This window comes from Papaver somniferum, unplaced genomic scaffold (assembly GCF_003573695.1).
Source record: "Papaver somniferum cultivar HN1 unplaced genomic scaffold, ASM357369v1 unplaced-scaffold_118, whole genome shotgun sequence".
In the NCBI taxonomy this organism is placed as follows: Eukaryota; Viridiplantae; Streptophyta; class Magnoliopsida; order Ranunculales; family Papaveraceae; genus Papaver; species Papaver somniferum.
In genome coordinates, this window is record NW_020620825.1 from 13,966,645 (window position 1) to 13,992,070 (window position 25,426).

At 36.4% G+C, this 25,426-nt stretch overlaps 2 protein-coding genes across 3 annotated transcripts; one reads left to right on the forward strand and one right to left on the reverse strand.

Annotated features, from left to right (window-relative positions):
- Positions 1 to 1,824: 1,824 nt before the first annotated feature.
- On the forward strand, positions 1,825 to 5,783 carry LOC113330628 (protein BRASSINOSTEROID INSENSITIVE 1-like). The gene has a single exon (XM_026577446.1). The coding sequence runs from the start codon at positions 1,988 to 1,990 to the stop codon at positions 5,567 to 5,569; it is 3,582 nt and encodes a 1,193-aa protein (XP_026433231.1). The 5' UTR covers positions 1,825 to 1,987; the 3' UTR covers positions 5,570 to 5,783.
- Positions 5,784 to 7,176: 1,393 nt separating this feature from the next.
- LOC113330319 (40S ribosomal protein S18) lies at positions 7,177 to 18,107 on the reverse strand. 2 transcript variants are annotated; one of them, XM_026577134.1, is made up of 4 exons: positions 18,081 to 18,107; positions 10,298 to 10,458; positions 9,997 to 10,185; positions 7,177 to 7,513 (listed from the first exon to the last, which is right to left on the reverse strand). In XM_026577134.1, exons 1-4 carry the CDS (start codon positions 18,081 to 18,083, stop codon positions 7,408 to 7,410), a joined length of 459 nt encoding a protein of 152 aa, XP_026432919.1. In that variant the 5' UTR covers positions 18,084 to 18,107; the 3' UTR covers positions 7,177 to 7,407. The 2 variants fall into 2 exon arrangements, with proteins under 2 accessions (XP_026432919.1, XP_026432918.1); XM_026577133.1 differs by lacking the exon at positions 18,081 to 18,107 and adding an exon at positions 10,564 to 11,133.
- Positions 18,108 to 25,426: the final 7,319 nt, after the last annotated feature.

A 25,426-nucleotide genomic window follows, 5' to 3' on the forward strand; every position in this document is an offset into this window, starting at 1 on the left:
GTACTTTGCTAAATTAGTCTAACTGATTATGCGCAATCTTATGGGAAAGGAAAGCACATCAATTTCGATACTAAGTATAGTAAAGAAAATCACTCTCAAAATATTAATCAGGATCTAGCCTTGAGTATCAAAGGAATATATGAATAATAGTATATCACATATATAAACACGTTCAATAGTTCTTTTTCATATGATCTTTCCAATTCCAACTTGTGTCAATGACTCAATATCAAAATCCATAAAACAAGTAAATAGACAATTCGAAAAATACAAATTGGAATCGGTCTTGGGATCGACCTGAAATCGAGTTCAAAGTATCTATAATACGTATTTATGAGAATGCTTCAAATATGTTTATAAAACGCGGATTCGAGTCGAAAGCTCGACAATATGTAATTACAAGTATAATATTAGTGTTATGCTAAATTTTTAGAAAATATAGCAAATTATACCATTTAGGCCAAGATATAAACGACGTAATGAAATAATCTAGTTGAACCGATTTGAACTTACAGTTTTTGATTTGGTCCGAGGATTACCAAAACAATCCAACACCTGTCGGGTTTTCACAATACTATTACCATCCTAAACTGTTAGTTAAATGGTTCGGTTCATGGTTAATTGGTTTGGTCAAGTGCGGTCCACAATTTGGGACGGTTTTGTTTGTGCTGCCTTACTTATAGCTAGCTACCTTATGCGAAAATTCCGTGAAGTTTTAAGCCAAAATATATTAAACTACTCGCATTTTGTGGATTTTGATTAGTTCAATCAAATCGCAAGTCTTGATGAAACATGTTCAACTCCCACAATTTGAAGCCCTATAATTAAAACTTGCATTAACAACATCGTGACATTTGTTTGGAACCTGCTGGTTGCTTTGCATATTTGACCCCACACCAATACGATTGATTGTTAAAACTTAAAAATCTTAAATCAGTTGTCCAAAACTCAGTTACTCAAATCAAAACTCGTACGATATTTTAAGCCAACAAACTCGAAACTGGCATTATATTTTTCTCGAGAGAAAGTCATAATCGTTGCTAATGGCGAGGCTTCTTTAATCACTGATTTATAGAGTTACACTTGCTCTTCACTGACACGAGAATTTACATGCGTAAATACTTCGAACTGTTAACCGTTCTGCTTGCTTTTAGCTAAACCAAAGTAGCTAGGTTCCATGCCTAAACTTAGCGCTGAGCTTTGGTGCAAAATAGCAATTTGGATTTCCTTGTGCATCTTATCCATACTCCAAAGACTGAAAACAGAAGAAAATGATGGTTGGTCAATTTTGATTCATCAAAAAGGCAGTACTGTACCTTTGTTCTGTTTGGGCAGTAAAAGTTGTGGGCATACATATATAACAAAGCAAAATACCCAATGGACCAACAGTATCTTTCTCTCGTAATGTACTTAAATGTAAATGAAATGCCCACTGAATATTCAATATTCATTCATTATTGCAATCTCTCCTCTTCCTCTTCTTCATCTCCCTTTCCTATTCATTTCAATTATTATTATTCTCTATTCATCTATACATTACATACTACTGTTGAGAGAGAGAGATGCAAGATCCAAGATTATTATTTACTACCAAGAATTATATTCATGAATGAATTATGAAGAAGAAAAATACAATATGAAAATGATCAAGTCATGAATAACACATTCAAAACCTATTAAATTCAACTGTTCATTCTTTAACTTATATTTTAGAAAAGAGAAAGAGACAGAGTATGGTCATATACCCATGTGACCACAACAGCTGTGTGTGTGTGTAATATGTCTATTCTTTGTTTTCTATGTCTTCTTCTTTGTTAATCAAACTCCAATGTAATGTGTACTGTATGCTATCCTCTTCTTCTTCTCCTTCCTTCCTTCCTTCTCCTCTCTCTCTCTCTCTGGCAACTGCAACAAACAACTCTGTCATGGCCAAATCTAAAACCCTAATCCATATATCTCATTAGCTAAACAACACAAACACAAAAACATGAAACCTCTACTGTCTATTTTCCTACCATTCTTCTTCTTTGCTATCACTTGTACTACTGCTGCCAAAGCATTATCATCAGATAGTGATAGTGAGCTTTTGCTATCATTCAAGGCTACCCTTACAAACCCTACCCTTCTATCAAACTGGAAACCAAATACAAGCCCATGTTTCTTCAATGGCATTACATGTAATAAAGATTCTCAAGTTTCATCAATCAATCTTATGTCTATTCCTCTAACTTCAAACCTTACTTCCGTTTCTTCTTATTTATTGACTTTGAATCACTTGGAGAAGTTATCACTCAAGTATACGAATCTCACCGGGAAACTATCAGCATCCCATTGCAGTCAAGTTTTAAGTGATTTGGATCTTTCTGGTAATGGTTTAACAGGTTCTGTTTCAGACATTGTAAGCTTATCATCTTCTTGTACGAGTTTGAAGAATCTTAACTTGTCTAGTAATGCTTTATCTGGGTTTAATGCTCAAACAAAGGGAAGCCTTGGGTTCGACTTTGAGTCGCTTGATCTTTCTTCGAATACCATTTCTGGTCCGAATGTAGTTCAATGGCTTATCTCACCTAGTTGTTCTAATCTCAAGTATTTGAATTTGGCGGGAAATGAGATTTCTGGTAGTATTCCGGTAGCTAATTGTCCCAGTCTGGAGTTTCTTGATTTATCGGCGAATAATTTCTCCGGTAAGCTTCCGTCTTTCGGGGTTGGCAGTGGCGGCGCCGGGGGTTGCGATTCATTGCAACACCTGGATCTTTCGGGTAATAAGTTTACGGGTGATATTGGTATTGGACTGATTGGATGTCAAAATCTTAAACTTTTGAATCTTTCAATTAATGAGTTTTCAGGGCAAATTCCATCATTACCAACTGAGAAGCTGAAATACGTTTCATTGTCGACAAACAAGTTTGAAGGGGAGATTCCTACACGACTGGGCGAAGCTTGTTCGAGTCTGGTGGCGCTTGATCTTTCGTCTAATCACCTGGTTGGTAATGTCCCTGATAATCTAGGCTATTGTTCTGCTTTAGAATATATTAATCTCTCCAACAACAATTTGACCGGTGAATTCCCTGGTGAAACACTAGTTAAGATGACTAGTTTGAAGAGATTGGTTCTTTCTTATAATTATTTCATTGGTGGTCTGCCTGATTCATTGTCCAAGCTTACAAATTTGGAGTTGTTAGAATTAAGTTCTAATAATTTCTCGGGGTCGATTCCGTCGGGGTTATGTCAAGATCCTAAGAACAATTTAAAGGAGCTGTATCTTCAGAACAATCTGTTCACGAGTACAATCCCAGCGACTTTAAGTAACTGTTCTAAACTGGAGTCGCTAGATCTCAGCTTCAATTACCTCTCTGGTGAGATACCTTCCAGCTTAGGATCATTGTCGCGGCTTCGGGATCTAATTATGTGGTTGAATAACCTCCAAGGTGAGATTCCTGAAGAGCTTATGTATATTAAAACACTTGAAAACTTAATCTTAGATAACAATGATTTGACTGGAACAATTCCGCCTGGTTTAAGCAACTGTACTAATCTCAACTGGATATCTTTGTCGAGTAACCGGCTTAGTGGTGAAATCCCAGGATGGATTGGTCAGCTTAGTGGCTTAGGAATTCTTAAGCTGGGGAACAACTCATTTACGGGTGGCATTCCAATGGAAATCGGAGATTGTCGGAGTTTGATATGGTTGGACCTTAACAGCAACAAATTAAGTGGGTCTATTCCTGCAAGCCTGTCGAAACAAGCTGGTCAAATTGGTGTTGGTTGGGTATCTGGGAAGAGATATGTGTATTTGAAGAATGATGGAAGTTCAGAATGCCATGGAGCTGGAAATCTTCTCGAGTTTTCTGGAATTAGACCAGAGGGGTTAGATAGGGTACCTACAAGGAGTTCTTGCAACTTCACTAGAATCTATATGGGCAATACAGAGTACACATTCAGTAACAATGGGTCCATGATTTTTCTTGATCTGTCTTACAATTTGTTGGAGGGTAGTATACCCAAAGAGCTGGGGAACATGTATTATCTATCTGTTTTGAATCTTGGGCACAATAGTCTCTCCGGTCCAATTCCAAACAACTTGGGAAGCTTGAAAAATGTTGGAATTCTTGATCTATCCCACAATAAGCTCGAAGGGCAGATTCCTGGTTCCTTATCGGGACTTACCTTGCTCTCCGAGATTGATCTTTCGTCAAATAACCTCTCAGGGCCAATTCCCGTGTCAGGTCAGTTGGCAACATTTCCAGCTAGCAGATACAAGAACAATGCAGGTCTATGCGGCTACCCTCTGCCTACTTGTGATGATTCAGACTCAAATGCATTGAAACTCCAGCATAAATCGGGCAGGAGGAGTGTTTCCATGCTTGAGAGTGTAGGAATGGGCTTATTGTTTTCAATTTTCTGCATACTTGGTTTGATTATTGTTGCTGTGGAGACCAACAAGAGGAGGAGGAGGAGAAGAAGGCTGTCTGAAATGTCTGATCTTGATATTGATAATACGTCTAACTTGGGCATGACCCAAACTAACTGGAAGTTAACTGGCGCAAGGGAAGCATTAAGCATCAATCTCTCCACATTTGAGGTTGATAAGCCTCTTCAGAAACTTACGTTTGCAGATTTGCTAAAAGCCACCAATGGCTTTAATGATGACAGTATGATAGGATCCGGCGGGTTTGGGGATGTTTACAAAGCTCAACTCAAGGATGGGAATACAGTGGCTGTGAAGAAGTTAATCCAAATCAGCGGACAAGGAGACAGGGAGTTCATGGCAGAGATGGAAACTATTGGGAAGATCAAGCACCGGAACCTTGTTCCGCTGTTGGGTTACTGCAAAGTAGGTGAAGAACGGTTGCTAGTCTATGAATTCATGAAATTTGGAAGCTTGGAAGATGTTTTACAAAATCGAAAGAAGACGGGAATCAGGCTGGATTGGTCAGCCAGAAGAAAAATTGCAATTGGAGCTGCCAGAGGCTTAGCTTACCTTCACCATAACTGCATGCCTCACATCATTCACAGAGATATGAAGTCAAGCAATGTCCTACTTGACGAAAACTTGGATGCCAGAGTTTCTGATTTTGGTATGGCAAGGTTGATGAGTGCAATGGACACTCATCTTAGTGTTAGCACGCTCGCAGGTACTCCAGGTTACGTTCCACCTGAATATTACCAGAGTTTTCAATGCTCGACCAAAGGAGATGTTTACAGTTACGGGGTAGTGTTACTGGAGCTGCTTACTGGTAAGAGGCCTACGGATTCTGAGGAATTTGGAGATAATAATATAGTTGGATGGGTAAAACAGCATACAAAATCATCAATAACTGATGTTATAGATCCAGAGCTCATGAAAGAAGATTCAAGCTTAGAGAATGAACTAGTAAAACACGTAAAAGTTGCATTGGCATGTTTGGATGATCGACCAAGGCAAAGGCCAACAATGATACAAGTCATGGCATTGTTCAAGGAAATCCAGACGGGGTCGGAGTACGACTCCTCTGCGACGGTCGACACCGAGGAAAGTTTTAGTGCAATTGACATGGTGGATATGGCAGTTATAAAAGAAGAAAAATGATGAGAAGAAATATGGTGAGGATTTCTACCACGCAATTTTTGCTTCTTGAATGGTATAAATATTTTCTCTTTGTATTTTCAAATTTCCCATGTATTATATTTCTTCACTTCACAAAATCTTAATATTAATCAATACTTGAAAATTTGTCAAAACATAGTATTAACTTGTCTTTTGTTGGTTCCAGTAACTTGTTTTGTTTTGTTAGATGGTTTTCTTTCACACCTTAATAAAATTCATTCTTTTGAAACAAGGGTGGTGGTGGTGCTACTGTGTGAGTCAGAAATGCTTAGCCTAAATTGTTGATTTAATGTACACCCCTTTGTTTGTTTAATTAATACTAGGATTATTATTCCCATTTCTTTTCCTCCCATATCTCTTACCTTGGACTGTATATATGCTTTATAGGAACTGCTAATCACATTCAAATCTTCTTTACTCTTTGTTTATATTAATCCCATCTTAACACCTCTATCTGTGCATGTACTTTAAAATAACTCATATCTCCATAATTGCAGATTAGTTTATTAGGGTTTTTGTCTCATCTTCTGAGCTTTCTCCATCAAAGCTCACAATCTTTTATGCCCTTAACACACTCACCAATGTTTAGAATCAAATCTGACTCATATAAGAGCTCCGACTTCTGTAATTTTCTTTTATTTTTATGTTGTTTAAACTAGTATTTTGAACCCCATAAAATTGAAAAATATTGCCCATTTGTTTAAGATTCAAGTGAGTGTATATGTATGCAGCAAATGTATGAAATAAATGAAAACTAGACTTTCAACTCCTCCTGTGCTGCCAGGATTATCTCCAGTTGTAGTAATATTGTTTCTGCTATAAGCATGTGCTAAACATACTATTCTGCATTCAAACTAGGGGTTAGTATGCACATTCATTGGTTGTTTCGTTGAAAAGTTTATATTGTTTTGTTGAGAAAAAATGGTAATAAATTAACTCCAACTTGTATTTATTTTGTAGATAGATACCAATTAGGTATATTTAAGTGACAGCTACATGATGATGATGTTGCTGGTTTCCCTAACACACGTTATGTTGATCCAGTTTGTTAAACTTAGGGTCAACTTATTTGGTAGGAAAATTTAGGTACAAGTAAGGGAGCAGCATGTGGTGTGCATTAATGTGCATAAACTGTTAGTTTTCATTTGTTTATTTAAAGGAGAATTCAGAGATGCAAAAAAGAAACCATGGATTTCATCTTCTTTTCTGAGATAGAATAAGTTTTCTACCAGTACAGGCCATGACCAAGTCCCCTTTGCTCGAATCTTTGGATAACAAAAGCTTTTCCGTATGAAACGAATATATGGATCACAAAGCGTTCCGTACTAACTGCGAATTGCAGCAATGCCAAGTGTCCAGATAAAAGCTGGTTATCATCGCCCTAGATGCATGGTCTAATTTTTTGCTTGTGAATAATCAGAACACTCTTACAAAATTGATTACCTCTCATCATCTACATTGTTCAGAATTTTAATTTAACTTTTCGTGAATATGCAAACTAGTTTTCAAGCCACTACTGCAGCTTATAAGTATAGTAAAAAAATACACGTAGGAAATCTTCACAATAATAAAAATTGTTGGGGAAGATATATCAGAAATAGAACTAATAGCCTTCAGTAAAAGGAATGAAGTTTCGTTATATATGACACTATCTATCATCCAAACAAACTAACAGTTACAGGGCACTATTTAGAAAAGGTTCGGTTGATGCCAACCAAAACAAAATAGCATGAACCTACCAAAAGATCTTCGGCCCCAGAACAAAAAAGAACAATACCCTTGGATTTTTAGTTCAAAAAGAAAAGGAAAAAAAAACGAACTCAACGTTTCTTGGAGACACCAACAGTCTTTCCTCGGCGACCAGTTGTCTTGGTATGCTGACCACGCACACGAAGACCCCAATAGTGCCTCAAACCACGATGGTTCCTGCATAAAATTGGAAACAGACACGCAGCAGTGTCAACATTGCACCACCCGCACAGAAGGAAACTGGGTATGACATAACACTGCCTTTCTAATATATACTGTAATAAACAAAGCTCGTAATTTAAACATACGGTATGTTTGTATGAGAATCTTATTTATTTACTTTCATTGATTCTGTAAAATTCTAACTTGGTGATTGGTGAATCATTGCGGTGAGTGTACACCAGCTACAACCCAAGGAAAAGGAAGGTGAGGCTCAATAAGTGTTTGAGCCAGCTTTGTGAACTTTCTGGTACCCCACAAGAAAAGTTGGCCTAATCTACTACTATTCCTGAATCCTGAACATCACGACTTGTACCAGGAAGGCGATAATTTGACTCTGTAAACTATGTAGTCCCTTGAAATAAAATCCTTGCCACTTCACCATCTAGCTTCCTGCCCCACCTTTACTCACGACAGAGAGGCAGTGCAGCTTTTAGACCAACATTGGCATAAGGGATGCCCATCCAAACATTCTTGAGGGACAGAAACCAATCTAAAACTCCAGAAAGAATATTAGACAAGGGAAGTACAGGTGATAGAAATAATATTTGGACCCACTTTAAGGAAACAGTGGTAACTAGACTGTTTTTCTTCTGTTACTAATAAACTGACAAATCCAAGGAAACCTTTGTCCAGTGTCCTAGAATAGCTGAATGAGACCTTAGCCGGAAAATCTCAATCAACAAACAAAGTAATGTAGGACTGATAACATTTAAGATGTAACACACCAATCCATAAGTTACGAATAAAGTTGATTAAAAATGCTTTTCTATCTACCTTCAACATAATCATAAAGAAATAAAAGAATGATCACCACTTCCACGCCACTTGCTCGGCACATGGTGACATGGCGAGACGTTAATCCTAGGATCATGATATTCCCCCCAAGGGGTTCACCATCTTGAGGATGTAGGCCACCTGGATGGTTGTCATGTCACAGATGCGAGCAAGTAGGGTGCAAGCGGCACACACCCTAGCACTTCAAATGTAACAACTAGACATTCATCTGTTTATAAAAGAGAAAGCAGCTTGTATTTATGCTAACTATAAGCAGCTTGTATTTGGGCTAGCCTTTGCCAACTTCAAAAAACATTGAAGTTCTGAACTAGGTCCGAGGCGCTGCCTAGACATTGTTTGGTCAGTCGGCTTTCGGGTAAGGCTTACTCAGCCCAGCCTTTTAGTTGCCATGTGCCCACGAATTTCAGGCAGCTGCTACTCTGTATCTCTTTACTTTAGGCGGGTTTCTAAACTTTGCCCACCCTAAGCTTGATGTGGAAGCCCGTCTGGTATATTTAGCATACATTACCATTGTGTATAATTGTGGTGTGCAATAAATTGGCATGATATATTTAGAATAGCATACCCCATTGTCTATACTAATGAGGTCAATGAAATTAACTTTTGGTGAGAACCCACTTAAGGAAACAGTGTCAACTACACTGTTTTCTTCGGTTTGCACTACATAGGCAAATTCAAAGAAACTTGGTCCAGTGTCCACTATCCTAGCATAACTAAGCGAGGCCCTAGTCAACATGATCTCAATCAAGGAAGGAAATGATGAACTGTAATGACATGTAACACGGTGTTGCAAACTTCTGCCTACCTTGTTTGCCCCTTCAACATAGTCAACTATAACTGTATCCAAACAGGAGCAAAAAAGCCTCCACACAAACACACAAGTCCGCTGGATACATACAGCTTCACTTATTTAGAGAATGCACAATGGTTATCTTATATAAAAATGCTTTGATGCCATCCTCAATGTTTTATTCAACCTTTTTCACTGCAAGCCTTAAAATAGAACCCTAGTTCCTAAATAAATAAATACTATCGTATTAAAGAAGACTTGTTGAGGTTGTAGACTGAAGGCGGAGGTTGTCCTGTAGAATGTGGCCACAATTATTAGTTACATCTTGACTTCTTGTATTATGATTTTGTTTCCTCTCTTGTTAACTTCTTATCAATTTTTCTAGTATTTTATAAGTTACGTGTCTATAGTTTTACATTTCTAGTGCATTTCTTCTGGCAACGCGAAGCTATTAATTGATGCCGCATCGCCTTACCAAATAAAAATGGACGCATCACCTCAACGCGTTTTTAAACATCGTAAATGCTAGATAAAACCATACCAAGATAACAATTGGCAAGTATACCAGGGGCTGTTTAAAACCCTGACAACTATAGGCTGCCTTGAAACCTGCCCAACTTTAAATTTCCTTAGTTTAGGCAGGGTTCCAAACTTTGTCCACTCTAAAGTGTGGTTTAGAACCCCACCAATTCAGCACACACCTTTGTGAATACTCTTGAAAAAAAGCAGCATACATTTAGGCATAAATCACAACAAATGCAAGGCATGTAAAGTAGATACATAAACATGTATTTGTTATCTTTAAAGGCCATTCTTTCAAAAATAAAAGAAAATGCAAAACAAGTAAGCTTACCTGATCTTTTTCAAGCGCTCTAAATCATCCCTGAGTTTCATATCCAAAGCATTAGACACCACCTGAGAATATCTTCCATCCTTGTAATCCTTCTTCCTATTCAAAAACCAGTCTGGGATTTTGAACTGGCGTGGATTAGCAACAATTGTCATGAGATTCTCTAGCTCAGCAGCAGATAATTCACCAGCCCTAATAAAACCCAACATAACACCTCAGTAAAAAGTAGAAAAACACAAACAACAACAAAAAAGACGACATCATAAGGGTTCTAGGTTAGGAGTAGTAACAAAAACCTAAATACCTCTTGTTCATGTCGACATCGGCTTTCTTACAGACAATGTTAGCAAATCGTCTACCGATACCTTTGATCGATGTCATTGCAAACATTATCTTTTGTTTTCCATCAACGTTTGTGTTCAACACACGCAATATGTGCTGAAAATCTTCATTTGCTACTAGAGACTACAAAAACACAACAAAATACTATCAGAAATAACGGAGAAAATTCGTGATTATACGCATATACAGATAGATATTAGATGGAGAATCGAGAGTTTTCCTCCTTACCATTTTTGTTTAACCAGCGGAATTGAGTTGATAGTTTACTGTTCTCTCTTCGGGGAGGGAGTAAAGGAAGTACAAGGGTTTTATTATTTAGGGTTCGTTCTGGGTTTAGGCAATTGTGCTTTTGTATGTTCTCTGTTAGACGAAATTTCCCTTCTAGTCTAGACTATAACTTTCAGCCCAACAACTTACTGGTTTAGGCCCATGTTTTCTAATTGCGGTGTTCTTGCACTTAAATAAGCAACTTCAGGTGTACCTTTGAGTTTCCAGTTCATCATGGTTGAAAACTTATAGCTACATGTATGATATTTTAATAGTTAAAGTATTGTCGTTAAAGGATTCCACCCTCTATAGCTGCTGAAAATGGCGACTTCAGGTTTCTGGCGAACATTGTTGTTTTTAGTTGTCAGGAACAGTTGTTAAAGGATTGTATCCACTAGAGTTAGTCATAAATGGTCGTCTTGTACTGCGTGATAGAAATAACACGATAACCAACATAAAGGTGAAAGAAAAAAAATAGTGCTCACATCTCAAATCACAAAATGGAGCTACGTCCAATTTAACATTTATCAGATATATCATGAAACCATGAAGTCAAGGGAAAACGTAAGGTTAAATGATGAATCACAACTTATCATATTTATGCAGTTGTAGACGACGTTGATGCAACCAGCGGTTTGGGTTTCAGATCTTGGAGTTAGAAGTTGAACATGAAACAACACGTACTTTCAGGAACAACCTAAGACGAGAATAAGAAATATGAATTGAATTCAGGAGAGAAGTCACCTTGAATAGCAGAAGAATAGTGGCGCAGGAATTTAGGGAAATTGAATGCAAAATGGAGATCACGCGTAGGTGGCGGCGATCATGGGAGATTGATTTACCCAAATTACGACAATCCGGGAAAATCATGGGACAAATTGTAACTACTGAATATGTATGTAGCAAGATCTCAGGATGGAAGCAATCTACATTCAGTATACGCGAAGCACTCAAATAATTTTGGTTCTGCTTTGTCGAATCTCGAGACAAAATTGTAACAACGGCTACGATGCGACCACGACGTGTTGACGTGAACGGACAGCTAGAAAGAGTCGTTACACGCGTGCGCCATCTACTTAGCATTAAATGCCTTAACTTACCGTCACCTAACCACATCCTCCACGTAACGAACGTCTAGCGAGGCAAGGAATGCCAGGTGACACCGTGAAGCTACAACTAATGATACTCAATACCCGGTCTTGAAGATCGCAAGAGCAAATGACGGGTTCCAGATAAAGTTCTATAAATAGACAATTTGAATACTGGAGAAGGAGTTGGACATTTAAAGAGTGGAGAGTTAGGAATAGTGCGAGGAACATTGTAATACTCAATGTTTACTTTTACCTGCACCTACATTCAGACACATTACTTGAGACACTTTGATTACCGTTTGAGACACTTTGGTTATTGTTTTGGATACCGCTACAATTAGTTGGGTCATTGCTACCTTGATTGCATTAGGAAAACTAAACTTAAAAAACTCCAGTTCATGTTATTTATATCTAATGAACATGGGGTTGGAGTCATTGCCTTGCGCTTTGACAAATATTGGTTTTATTTTCAAAACTAGTTTGGCCCTAGATGTTTGGTCCTCTACGTTGTGAGAGAGAAGTGTTAGAGCACTGCTCGGTCGAACTCGCAAGCGTTGCTATCTCAAGCTTGTTTGTCAAGTTTAGTTGATCAAAACTATATACTTGATTTCTAGTATACTTATAGTTATGTCTCGGATTAGGATAGAATGTATAGTCGAGCTTTAGACTTCACGGCGTTCATCGATTGAAGACGAAGATCTACTAAGGAGAGATTGGAGTAACTTCATAAACAAAGGGTACGTGGAGACTAAAACTTATCTATCACTCAAAAGTCTATTCTATTCTATTTTCTAATGATACTAAGTCGTATAGATATATAAACTTTTACATTATACACATTTGATATTTCGAGCTGAGTTTATCTCGCGTATCTATTTCTCGAAATATATGTTGGAAGCTTTTTGCTTTAACTATGTTCATCATTATTCTTGACGAGTTTAGTTGGAGACAATTTATTTGTTCAAAACTAAATATTAAGTTAAAGATGATCATCATGTGAAAATTGCCTTGAAACATCTTACATGATTTGTGTGATATAATCATTTGATGTCGACTTGGAAAGTTTCGTATTGATCATTCGATCACTTGAAAATTACTTGAAGCTAATGGTATGTGTGAGACAGTCATTGTCGTCTTCTAAGGACGTTTCGATGATTGAAATGAGAGTTTAGAACAATTAACCATGTCTGGATACAACACGGTATGCATACCTAGTATGCGAACTGTATTGTTATAATTCAGGCCCGAGAACCTTGTTTGCATACCTCGTATGCAAACGGTTTTACCTGTAAAGGTCCGGGAACCTTGTTTGTGTACCTAGTATGCGAACGGTTTCACCTGAGTTAGGTCCGGGATGGATGTTTGCATACCTGGTTTGTGAACAGCTAGACAAGGCCAAAGTCCGGAGCTGTTGTTTGCATACCTAGTTTGCGAACACAGTGGTAAAATTCTAAAATCGGTTAAGTATGATTCTCATACTCATGAACTAAAACATTTATGAATTAAGGAATGCAAACTTTGCAAACCATGGCTTAATATTCATGAATTGATTCTTGTATAAGTACTTTGTACAATTATGAAATAATCTGATTTTGTTTCAATTTGTTCATATATATTTCTATGATATATTGAATAATTGAAAAACTCTATTTGAAACACAATTAGATTCATTTTATCTTTCATGATTGATTGATCATCATGTTTGATCTACAAGTGTTAGATGAATATGGTTAAGTCAAAAGTGTTCATATGGCTAACTTCGGTTAACTGCTATTGAGCCAACCCAATATACACGTTTAGGTACGGTTACCCATATCTAAATGATAGTATATTCCATTTGTGTGTAACAAGCTAATACCATCTAACGGTGGAGATCGATTGCTTTATTTTTAAGCAGACTTAGCTTGAATCTTAAATCAGGATTTCATCTAATGGTAAATATTGAATGCTTTGTTACTAAGCTATCTTAGATTTGATTGTAAGCAACCCTGATTTGAAAGGATACACAAGGGAAAACTCTAGAAAGTGGAAAACCTAATCCCGACACTTTCATGTGTCCTAGTTGCAAACTAGAGTCGATTTTCCTTTAACCTAGGTTTTTCCAAAACCATATTAGGTTAACGACTTGAAGACTTCATCTGGGATTCGTGAAGCCAGATCCAACTATTTTCTCTGTAGTTGTGTATTCTGATCTTACTTGTTTTATCGTGTTGAGTACTATCTTCTCTAATATTTGCTCGAGATTTATCTCCGATAGGTAAGATATAAAAAGTAATCACAACAGTTCTTCGTCTCAGACTCTTGTGATTCCGCAATAACATTTTTTGTCAATCAGTTGGGTTATTGTGAGGTGATTGATATTTTTAGGCTGCTCTTCGGGAGTATAAGACCGGATTATCAATAAGTTCATGTTCACCTTGATTTATCAAAAGACGGAACAAAAACCGAATAAAGAATAGACATATCTGTGGGAGACAGATTTATTTATAAGTCTTCGACTTTGGATCGTAGCAACTCTTAGTTGTGGGTGAGATCATCTAAGGGAATCAAGTGCGTAGAATCCAGTGTGGTTCTAGATGCGTGACGAACGCGACTGTACCTTAATCAGCATGAGGCTTGGTTAGGGCTCAACTACATTCCAGTCCGAAGTTAACTTGTAGTGGTAGGCATAAATCACAACAAATTCAGTACACACCTTTGTGAATACTCTTGAAAAAGCAGCATACATTTAGGCATAAATCACAACAAATGCAAGGCATGAAAAGTAGATACATAAACATGTATTTGTTATCTTTAAAGGCCATTCTTTCAAAAATAAAAGAAAATGCAAAACAAGTAAGTTTACTTGATCTTTTTTAAGCGCTCTAAATCATCCCTGAGTTTCATATCCAAAGCATTAGACACCACCTGAGAATATCTTCCATCCTTGTAATCATTCTTCCTATTCAAAAACCAGTCTGGGATTTTGAACTGGCGTGGATTAGCAACAATTGTCATGAGATTCTCTAGCTCAGCAGCAGATAAGTCACCAGTCCTAATAAAACCCAACATAACACCTCAGTAAAAAGTAGAAAAACACAAACAACAATAAAAAAGACGACATCGTTAGGGTTCTAAGCTAGGAGTAGTAACAAAAACCTATGTTAGAGCATAGCTCGGTTGAACCCACCAAGCGTTGGTATGTCAAGTTTAGTTGTCATATTTTAGTGATCCAAAACTCATTTAAGAGTCGCTTGATTATGTACTAGAGTCAACTTCGTATAAGTTAGTTTGAAAATATTAGGGTATGAGACATTACAAGTATTGCGAATACTTGAAGAAGTGAAGAAGTAAAGAAGTAAGGAGCTACAACGACAACATCATCCTTCCACTTGAGGTTGGTGATATTTGACTAGAACTATTTCATTCTCTAACATATCTTTCAAGTCGTGCATATTGAAACAAAACTGCGAAGCATGAATGATTATACTCTAGTTAGACATAGTATTAAGGAATACAATACGAGGTTTATTGCTTAACCATTAAACTTTGTAGATAAGACATCGACATAATCGTTTGAATGCTATTGTGATTATGTATGGGTATAAGGTGAAGATTTCATTCTAGGAAACAATGTTTTACATTTGTTTTAAGGAAGTAAATTCATGAACTTGTTTTGTGAATTGAAAGAGAAATCTCCAGGCATTATTGGTATTGTTATTCATTGAAGATCTTTTGAACTACCAATATGTGTGATTAGTATAACCGCTCATGACTTGTTTATATTCTTGGTACAACTATTCACAAAGGCCTGACTTTTGTATTCGTATGACTTTTATTAGTGAAACCGATCTTAAGTAATCACCTGAGATGGTATGATTGATTTAGTGTTATTGGTATGACCGACTCTGGGTAAAGGGGAACTGATCCTAGTAAGAGGTGCAACCTATCACAAAGGGGAATCGATCCTTGTATGAGGTGCAGCAAGTTTTTAGCAGAAAGGGGAAACAATCCTATGGACATGCGCAACACATTTTTAGGTAAAGGGGAACCGATCCTATGGACATGTGCAGCAAGTACAAGTTAGATACCATATATATGCGGGGAACCGATCCTAGTACCTAGTCAACCGAATTTTGGTAACTAGCGTGTCTATGCAAAGTACTCACGAGGAGGTAGAACCGTGAAACCCATGGTTGGTGATTGAGTGTTCTTGATCAATCACGTAGTTCTTGAAAGTCAGATGAACCAATTCTAAACTTGTTTGGAAGTGTGGAAAATCAGTTTCAATATTATAAGTGTGAAAGAGGACTTACAAAGTAAGGATGTCGACATACTTTGATCATGTGCAGTAACGCTTATCTTTAATTGTTCAAAGTTATTCCTTAATAGCTAATGGAAGAAAATCTCGGATCGAATAAAATAAATTGAGAATCTTTTATTTAAGGTTTTTAATTTTATTTTTGGAAAATGAAAATTAGTAATGTGCATTTACTAGTTGGAGATTTTCTAAGAGATTTTCGGTTATTATTTGGACAAAGCATTTCCAGGAATTATGGAAACCAAATCTGGAATATATTGCATATCTTGAGAATATTTTCGGTTTTGGAAATTCCTTGGTGTCCAAATTTCCTTGGTCTATAAATATCTAAGTTTGCATTTCGAGCAAACTAATCCTAGGGATAGCAAAACTATCTCAGTTGTGCTGCTACTGGTGAAGCCGCCTATTCGGAGAGGAGAGTAACCTAATTAGGCGAAATCTCTTACGACCTCTCAGTTTAAAGACTTCTTTGGGATTGAGAAGCTCTATTAGTACCGTTGGTGGGAAACTAGATAATTGCGGTTTATCTTTTGTTTTCGATTGATTTGATTGACTAATGGTGGTTGAACTTTGATTGCACCTAGTTTGTTTATGCTTGAGAATCTTCTCTTCTGATATAAGATTCACTCAAACTAGTTCAAGGGTTCGTTAGGGATCCTTAGACTGTTGTTAGTGCTAAAGACTATATTATGATAATCCATTGTTAAGAGACTCCGTTCTTTGCGTGATTGATCACAAGAGATTCAAGTAGTTGTGTGCAGGTGTTTATTGAAGATCTTAAAAGATTTAAAGACAAAGAAGAGATAGAAGATTTCTGACTTGGTTATATAAATCTTTGGTGCGCACAATACTTGTTTCGGTAAAAGAGGATCCAACTATAATCGATTTATCCTAGTGGTACTTTGATAGAATAGTTGTGTAGATCGTGTACAATACGTTTCCCTGGGATTAAAGGTATTGATTGTAAAATCTTAACGATTACCTTTTGGTGTGCACAATACTTGTTTCGGTAAAAGAGGATCCAACTATAATCTGTTTATCCTTGTGGTAGATTAGATTGATTAGTTGTGTAGATCGGCATCAATACAGTTCTTTGTGATTAAAAGTATTGATTGCAAAATCTTAACAATTACTTTGGTAGTTGATAGTAAGATAGATCTAAGAACCTAACAAAGGAGTTTATTGAGATAAACAGAAGAGCCTTTTGTCGAAGTCACATCACTTGGTTGAAAAGAGTTGATACCAAACATATTTGTTGTTCCTTTAATGTTTGGAATATGAACCAAAGGAATTATTCCAAGTACGTGACTTATTACAGGTCGGAGGCGTGGGAATACATACTATACGAAGTTGGTTTGATTTTGTATAGCGGCTTAATCCTGCGAGTATTCAATTCTGGACAAGGTCCCAGGGTTTTTATGCATTTACGGTTTCCTCGTTAACAATATTTGTTGTGTCATTTACTTTTATTTTCCGCAATTATAATTGTTGTTATTATAATTTAAAGTAAATTACATAAACGTTGATTCCTATTTACATGATAAGTAATCATATTGTGTTTGCTAAGTCCGAACCTTTTATCAAGTAAACATACTTCGTTGTTGCATTGTCTCGATATTGTATCCATAGTCAATCACACAAGTTATCTTGTTGTCGTATTGTCTCGATCTCGTATCCATAGATGATTACACAAAGTGTGAACCGATTTGTTGCATTGTCTCGATTCAGTCCATAGAAAATAACTTTCGCAGAAAGGACTTATAGGTGGAAAAGTTTTAGATTGAGGTATATTTGGGTACCCTCGTTTTTCAACCTAAATACCTCTTGTTCATGTCGACATCGGGTTTCTTACAGACAATGTTATAAAATCGTCTACCAATACCTTTGATTGATGTTATTCCAAACATTATCTTTTGTTTTCCATCAACGTTTGTGTTCAACACATGCAATATGTGTTGAAAATCTTCATTTGCTACTAGAGACTACAAAAACACAACAAAATACTATCAGAAATAAGGGAGAAAATTCGCGATTATATGCATATACAAATAGATATTAGATGGAGAATCAAGATTTTTCCTCCTTACCATTTTTGTTTGACCAGCGGAATTGAGTTGATAGTTTATTGTTTTCTCTCTTCGGGGAGTGAGTAACGGAAGAACGAGGGTTTTATTATTTAGGATTCGTTCTGGGTTTAGGAAACTGTGTTTTTATATGTTCTTTGTTATACGAAATTGACCTTCTAATATAGACTATAACTTTCATCCTAACAAATGACTGGTTTAGGCCCATGTTCTCCCAATTGCAGTGTTCTTGCACTTAAAATAAGACAAATGGTTTGCGTTACATGAAAACATGGTTTGTGCTTATACCTACTAACTCTGATAAAAAATTACGCTAAGGGATGTCTCAGCTGAAAAGCCAAAACTGGTATTACCCTTGAATTATTCATATTACATTTATACCCTTTATCCTGAAATAGGTATATTAGTTTTGAATAACATTTACGGAATCCTCAATTAGTCGAACCTTTCCACTGTCGGATAGTTATTTGAACTTTTCTTCAAATTCGAAAAACTTCGGCGATCGAAGATAACCCGAACCATCCTTTTCTTTCTTATTAAAACCGTGGAAAAAACGAACTTGAATGATAATCAAAATACTACTTCATTCTGTTTTGTAGCTGATCTGAAAAAGTTTGGGAGAAAACCTTTTTTGGCGAGTAGGTAAAGTGAAAAGGAACAAATGGCGAGTAGATAAAAAAAAACACCTTCACAGTTGGTAAAAATAGGATTTCACCCACTAGAGTTGGTAAAAATGGTCGCTAAAGCCAAGTTCTTTTGTAGTGCGCGATCGAAATAACACGATAACCAACATAAATGTGAAAGAAAAAACTTAGTGCTCACATCTCAAATCACAAAATGGTGATATATCCAATCTAATATTTATTAGAAACATCATGAAGTCATGAAGTCAAGGAAAAACGTAAGGTTGAATGATGAATCACAACTTACCAGATTTATGCAGTTGCATACAACGAAGTAGCAGACAACTTTGACACAACCAGCGGTTTGGGTTTCAGAGCTTGGAGTTATAAGTTGAACATGAAACAACACTTTCAGGAACAACCTAAGACAAGAATACAGATTATGAATTGAATTCGGGAGAGAAGTCACCTTGAATAGCAGAAGAATAGCGGCGCGGGAATTTAAGGAAATTGAATGCAAAATGCATATCATGCGTAGGTGGTGGCGATCATGGGAGATTGATTTACCCAAATTACGACAATCAAGGAAAATCAAGGGGGAAATTATAACTTCACAATATGTGTCGTATACGTAGCAAGATCTCAGGACGGAAGCAATCTACATCTGGTACACGCAAAGCACTCAAATAATCTTGCATCTGCTTAATCCAATCTCGAGAAAAAATTGTAAAAACAGCCACGACGTGTTGATGTGACCGGATAACTAGAAAGAGTCGTTACACGAGTGCAAATCCATCTATTCAGCATTAAATTCATTCAATTATCGTCACCTAGCCACATCCTCCACGTGGCTAACGTCTCGCTAGGTAAGGGAAGTCAAGTGACACCGCGAAGCTACAACTAATGATACTCGATACCCGGTCTTGAAGATCGCAAAAGCAAATGGCGGGTCCCGTATAAAGTTCTATAAATAGACAATTTGATCTTTGGAGAAGGAGTTGAACATTTAAAGAGTGGAGAGTTAGGAATAATGTGAGGAACATTGTAATCTGGATTGCGCGGATGCACCAATTTTGGTGTCGTGTCCGCGTTAGACGCACAAGGGATGCAGAACTTGTTTATGACGCTGACACGATGCGCCCATGTGCGCGTCCCACATGTTTCTTCCATGGACGTTAGTTGGACACACCAATGACGCAGCTAGGACGTTAATGGGCCTCTAGGTTTTGGGTCTGATCTTGCTATTGATCAATATTTTTTTTTTTATGGTTTATACCAAAAAGTGTGTGTGGAGATTTGAAATTTGAACTTGAGTCTTGTGTGCGTTTGGCGAAGCTATAAATAAATAAGTCAACTAATCCTTACTTGGTATAAATTGTAATATTTATGTATATAATAAATTGAAAATCAAGTTAATTATGCAAATTACTTTGTTAACACATTTTAATGACGTTATTAACTTATTTAAATTCCAATCCAACAAAACTTTTATTTTTTTGATAACTTGACTATAAAACATAACAACTAAAAACCTCAGGACATTCTAGGGTAAGAGACACCTGAACGTCAGCTACAAGAAAATTAACAATGTCTTCTGGCGACGACCTAAACCAGACTGAAAAGACGAGGGTACCCAAATATACCTCAATCTAAAACTTTTCCTCATATAAGTCATTTTTCCAAAAGTGATTGTATATGGGATGAGTCGAGACAATACAACTAATTGGTTCACACTTCGCGTGATCGTCTATGGATACGAGATCGAGACAATACGACAACAAGATAACTTGTATGATTGAATACGGATACAAGATCGAGATAATACAACAACGAAGTATGATTACTTGATAAAGGGTTCGGACTTAACCAAACACAATAGGATTGTTATCAAGTAAATAGGAATTAACGTTTGTGTATTTTACTTCTAATTATAATAAAACAATTATAATTGCGGAAATAGAAAAGTAAAAGACACAACAATATTTTGTTGACGAGGAAACCGCAAATGCAGAAAAACTCCGGGACCTTGTCCATAATTGAATACTCTCAGGATTAAGCCGCTATACAAAATCTAAACCAACTTCGTATAGTTGAGACCAAGCAACTAAACCTATAGTTCACCTAGTTCCGTCTGTATCCCTGCGCCTCCAACTTGTAATAAGTCACGCACTTGGAACAATTCCTTTGGTTCGTCTTCCAAACAGTAAAGGAACAACAAATCTGTTCTGTGACAACTCTTTTCAAACAAGTGATATGAGTTTGACAAAAGGCTCTTCCGTTTATCCCAATAAACTCCTTTGTCAGGTTCTTAGATATATCTCAATACAACTACCAAAGTAATTGTCAAGATTTTGCAATCGATACTTCTTAGTCACAAAGACAATTTATTGATGTTGATCTACTTAACTAATCAATCAAGGTTATCACAAAGATAAAACGATTATAGTTGGATCCCCAGCCGATCAATTTTTGTGCACACAAAAGATTATGAACTCAAATAAGCAATCTTATTTGTCTTCAAATCTTCTTAGATCCTCGATAAACACCTGCACACAATCAACTTGAATCTCTTGTGATCAATCACATACAAAACGGAGTCTGTTAACAATGGATTATCACAAGACGACTTTAGATCTACAAAAATTCTAAAGATCCCCGTCGAAACTTCAATCTAGTTTGAGTGAATCTTATATCATAAAAGAAGATTCTCAAGCCTAAACAAACTAGGTGCAATCAAAGTTCAACCACTGTTAGTCAATCAAATCAATCGAAAACTAATAATAAACTACAATTATCTAGTTTCCCACCAACGGTACTCGTAGAGCTTCCTAATCCCAAAGAAGTCTTTAAAACGAGCGACTGTAAGAGAGTTCGCCTAATTAGGGTACTTTCCTCTCCGAATAGACAGCTCCACCAGTAACAACACAACTAGGTAGTTTTTCTCGAAATGCAAACTTCAATATGTATAGACCAAGGAAGTTTGGACACCAAGAAATTTCCAAAACCGAAAATATTCTCAAGATGTGCAATATATTTCCAAATTCGGTTTTCATAATTCCTGGAAATTCTCTGTCTAAATATTGACCGAAATCCCAGTAGAAAATCTCCAATTAGTAAATGCACATTACCAATTTTTATTTTCTAAAGATATGCATTTTAATTGCTGGAAATTAAAAGCATATAAAACTAAAAACCTTAATTAAAAGATTCTCAATTAATTTCAATCCGCGATTCTCCTTTAGTTATTAAGGAATATCTTTGAATAATAAAAGATAAGAGTTACTGCACATGTTCAAAGTATGTCGACATCTTTACTTTGTAAATCCTTTTTCATATCTACAATCTTGGAACCGATTTGCCACACTTCCAAACGAGTTTAGAATTGGTTCATCTGATTTCCAAGAACAAGTTTCGGTTCTACCTCCATGTGGGTACTAGGATCGGTCACACTAGTTACCAAAAGTTGGTTGACTAGGTACTAGGATCGGTTAACACAAATATATATGGTATAAACTTGTATTCGGTTGCACGAGTTATAGGATCGGTCACACCAATTACTAAAACTTGTTAACTTACTACAAGGATCGATTACACATCTTGTGATTAATTCCAACCAAGTTCTAGGATCGGTCACCCGGTGACTATGAATGGTCACACCAATTACAATTATCGATCATACCATCTCAGGTGATTACTTAAGATCAATTTCACTAATAAAAGTCATACCAATACAAAAGTCAGACATTGTAAATAGTTTTATCAAGATACATAAACAAGTCATGAGCGGTTATACTAATCACACATATTGGGTAAGACCATTCCTGAAAAGGACATTGTGATGAAAATTCTCAGGTCGTTTCCATCTAGATAGGATTCTAAGAAGCATGCCATCGTTGAAGGAAATAATCTTGCAACGCTATCCAGAAATATTCTGGTTGGGAAGCTAAAGATCTTTAATCATGAGCATACATCCAAGTCTAGTAAGGATGTTGCTCTCAAAGCACTAAAGAACACTAAATTACTTGACAAAAGTAAAAGTGTTTACACCTCTAAAGATGATATTTCTGAGGCTGATTCATCAGATGAAGATCTTGACAAGTCAGTCACGTTGATCACAAGACAATTTAGGGATCTTCTGTTGAAGAGAAGTAAACGGTTCTCCAGAGATAAATCCAAGTCATCAGATAAACCATATAATCGTGTTCCTCCTAAAAATATGGATAATGATGAAACTGATGACGAGGATATGCCTCAGTGCTTTAAGTGTAAAGGCTTTGGTCATTTTGCTAATGAGTATCCAAATCGAAAGAAATACACTGAGAACAAAGGTCTTGCTGCAACTCTTGATGAAATGTCTGACAACTATGATTTTAATGAAGATGAAAAATAAAGTGTTGCACTTCTTTGTGAAAATATTGATTTTGATAATTGTAGCGATACATACATCAATATTGATATTCTTTCGGAAGAAAACTCAACCAATCTGGAAGATGAAACTAACCTTTCTATTGGAAACTCTGTGAATAATGTTTCGGGTTCAACTGTGTCTAGCAGATTGCACATCTCAGATGCCTGATTATATTCAAGGTTGACATGCTCATATTGTTCACTTAAAGGTCATGAACTATCAAAGTGTTACAAGTACAAACACAAATTCAGACATGTCAACAAACTTCAACGAAGAGCAAATCGATTAGCAAACAAGCTCAAACTTGTTCAAAAGACCGCTGAGGTATGTAAGATTTTATCTTCGTCTAAGAAGTTAGTTTCCAAGGATAAAACAATACTATTAGAGAAGAAATGTTCCAATCGTTTTGATAGACAGAGGTCTATGGATTCCTCTCAAGAGGGACATGGTGGACAGATTGTTGTTCACCGCAACACAACTTGATTGTGTTGATTTGTAGATCTTGTCTCATGTGCCTGATAAAAAGAGACAAGGTTGTGCACCTCTCAGGCTTTAGGAAAAGTTTTCTTTCATCTTTTCTTAGTTTTGTTTTTGGAATTCCTTGTCTATCAATAAATGAGGGTTATTCTCGACAATTTTACTCTCTCTAGGGTTCAGAATTGTGCGTGCACGAACCTATTAAATGTTGCGTAACCCTATATTCTTTTTTCCTTCCCCGAAATTTATTTTATATTAAGACTACTTGTTGAATTGAATTGTGACTTCCTCTCACAAACCCATACGCTTATGGATACTCCAAGCGTCATGTCTTCTGATGGAAAAGATGTTAATATGATTTTCAAGCTATCAATCATGAAGGAAAAAGAGAAATCTCTGTTGCCTCCAACTTTGAAAAGGAAAAGAAGGAATGTGAGGAAGCCAAGAGATATTCCTTCAAATTCTCAGAAGTTTTCTGATATTCTTGAAGTGTTGAAGGAGACACGAAAGAAGATTCAACAAATAAAGGCTTTTGTTCTTAAGACTCATGAGATTCAGAAGGCCCTGGTTCGACATCAGTCAAGAAGTTTTATTGATATTAACTCCTATTTTCATGAACCTTATGTCCCAATGGCTATTGACGACAAGGAGTTCGGGGACGATAAAGAATTCTTCAAAGGTCTTAACGTCTAGTAAATCTTCTTATGAGAATTTTATTTTCTTGTTTTGATTAAAAGAATAATTAGAGTTTGGAATAGCCATTATTGTGATTACACATAGTTATATCCAACGTTTTCATTTTCATTATTTTTTTTAAGGTTTATTTGTTTAAATTCTGAAAGTTATTTGGAAGATGATTTTTGCAGTATTAATCTTTATGGTTTCATATATTGCAATTTGTTATGGGATATGTGTGTTTGCGTCCGTGAACTATGATTGTCCCATACCTTGTCAAAAATTAAGTCGTTCATATGTCGATATGCATGTATTGATAAAAGAATGAATAAACTTTTGACATTACAAAAGTTAAGCCTATTGTATGTAATTATGAAAATATTGATGAAAGATAGGATGAACTTTTGTTTACGAGGATTATGTCTATTGTATGTCATTGTGAAAATAGTGATGGAAAGTAGAATGAATCCTTGTCTGTTCCGCAGTATTGATATTCCCTGATCCATATTTTTTTATGTATATACTGTGCGGCTCCGTAAATTCTCTTATGTTGAGCATTTCCGATTGAATTAATCATGGGTTCTCTTGTGGTTAATTTAATTGAGTATTTTTGGATTCAAATTCATATTCGTATGTGATTTGTTAAGTCCAAAGAAATCCTTATTTTCTTATAAAAGTAAGGTCGCTCTTGTTGTTCTTTCGGGAATGACATTTTATTGGGGGGAGTTCTTAATTGAACGTGCGCTTAATTGCCAAATCTTTGTGGGGAGTGTGGCTGTGGAATATTATAGGGGTTATCTTGTATCTTTATAAACTCCTTGATGAAAGCATTCAACTTCGGCTATATGATTGCATCTAAAAAGTTGATATGTGCTTTGTTTTGGTCATGAAATGTCTCTATGGAAATTTCATTAGGATCACACTAGTTTTCATACCTTTGCCAATTTTATTGACAAAAAAGGGGAGAATTAATGTGTAGGTCACACTACAAATACATATGGTTTTCGGATCATTATGTAAGGGGGAGCGGTTTCCATGTGAGATGGAGTATTGACTATGGGGGAGTGATACATATCACCATAGTATTGTTGTCGAAGTTGTGATACAATTGAACTTTGATGTTGTGTAATAATACTATGGCATTGTGTAACAATGATTGAGAATTC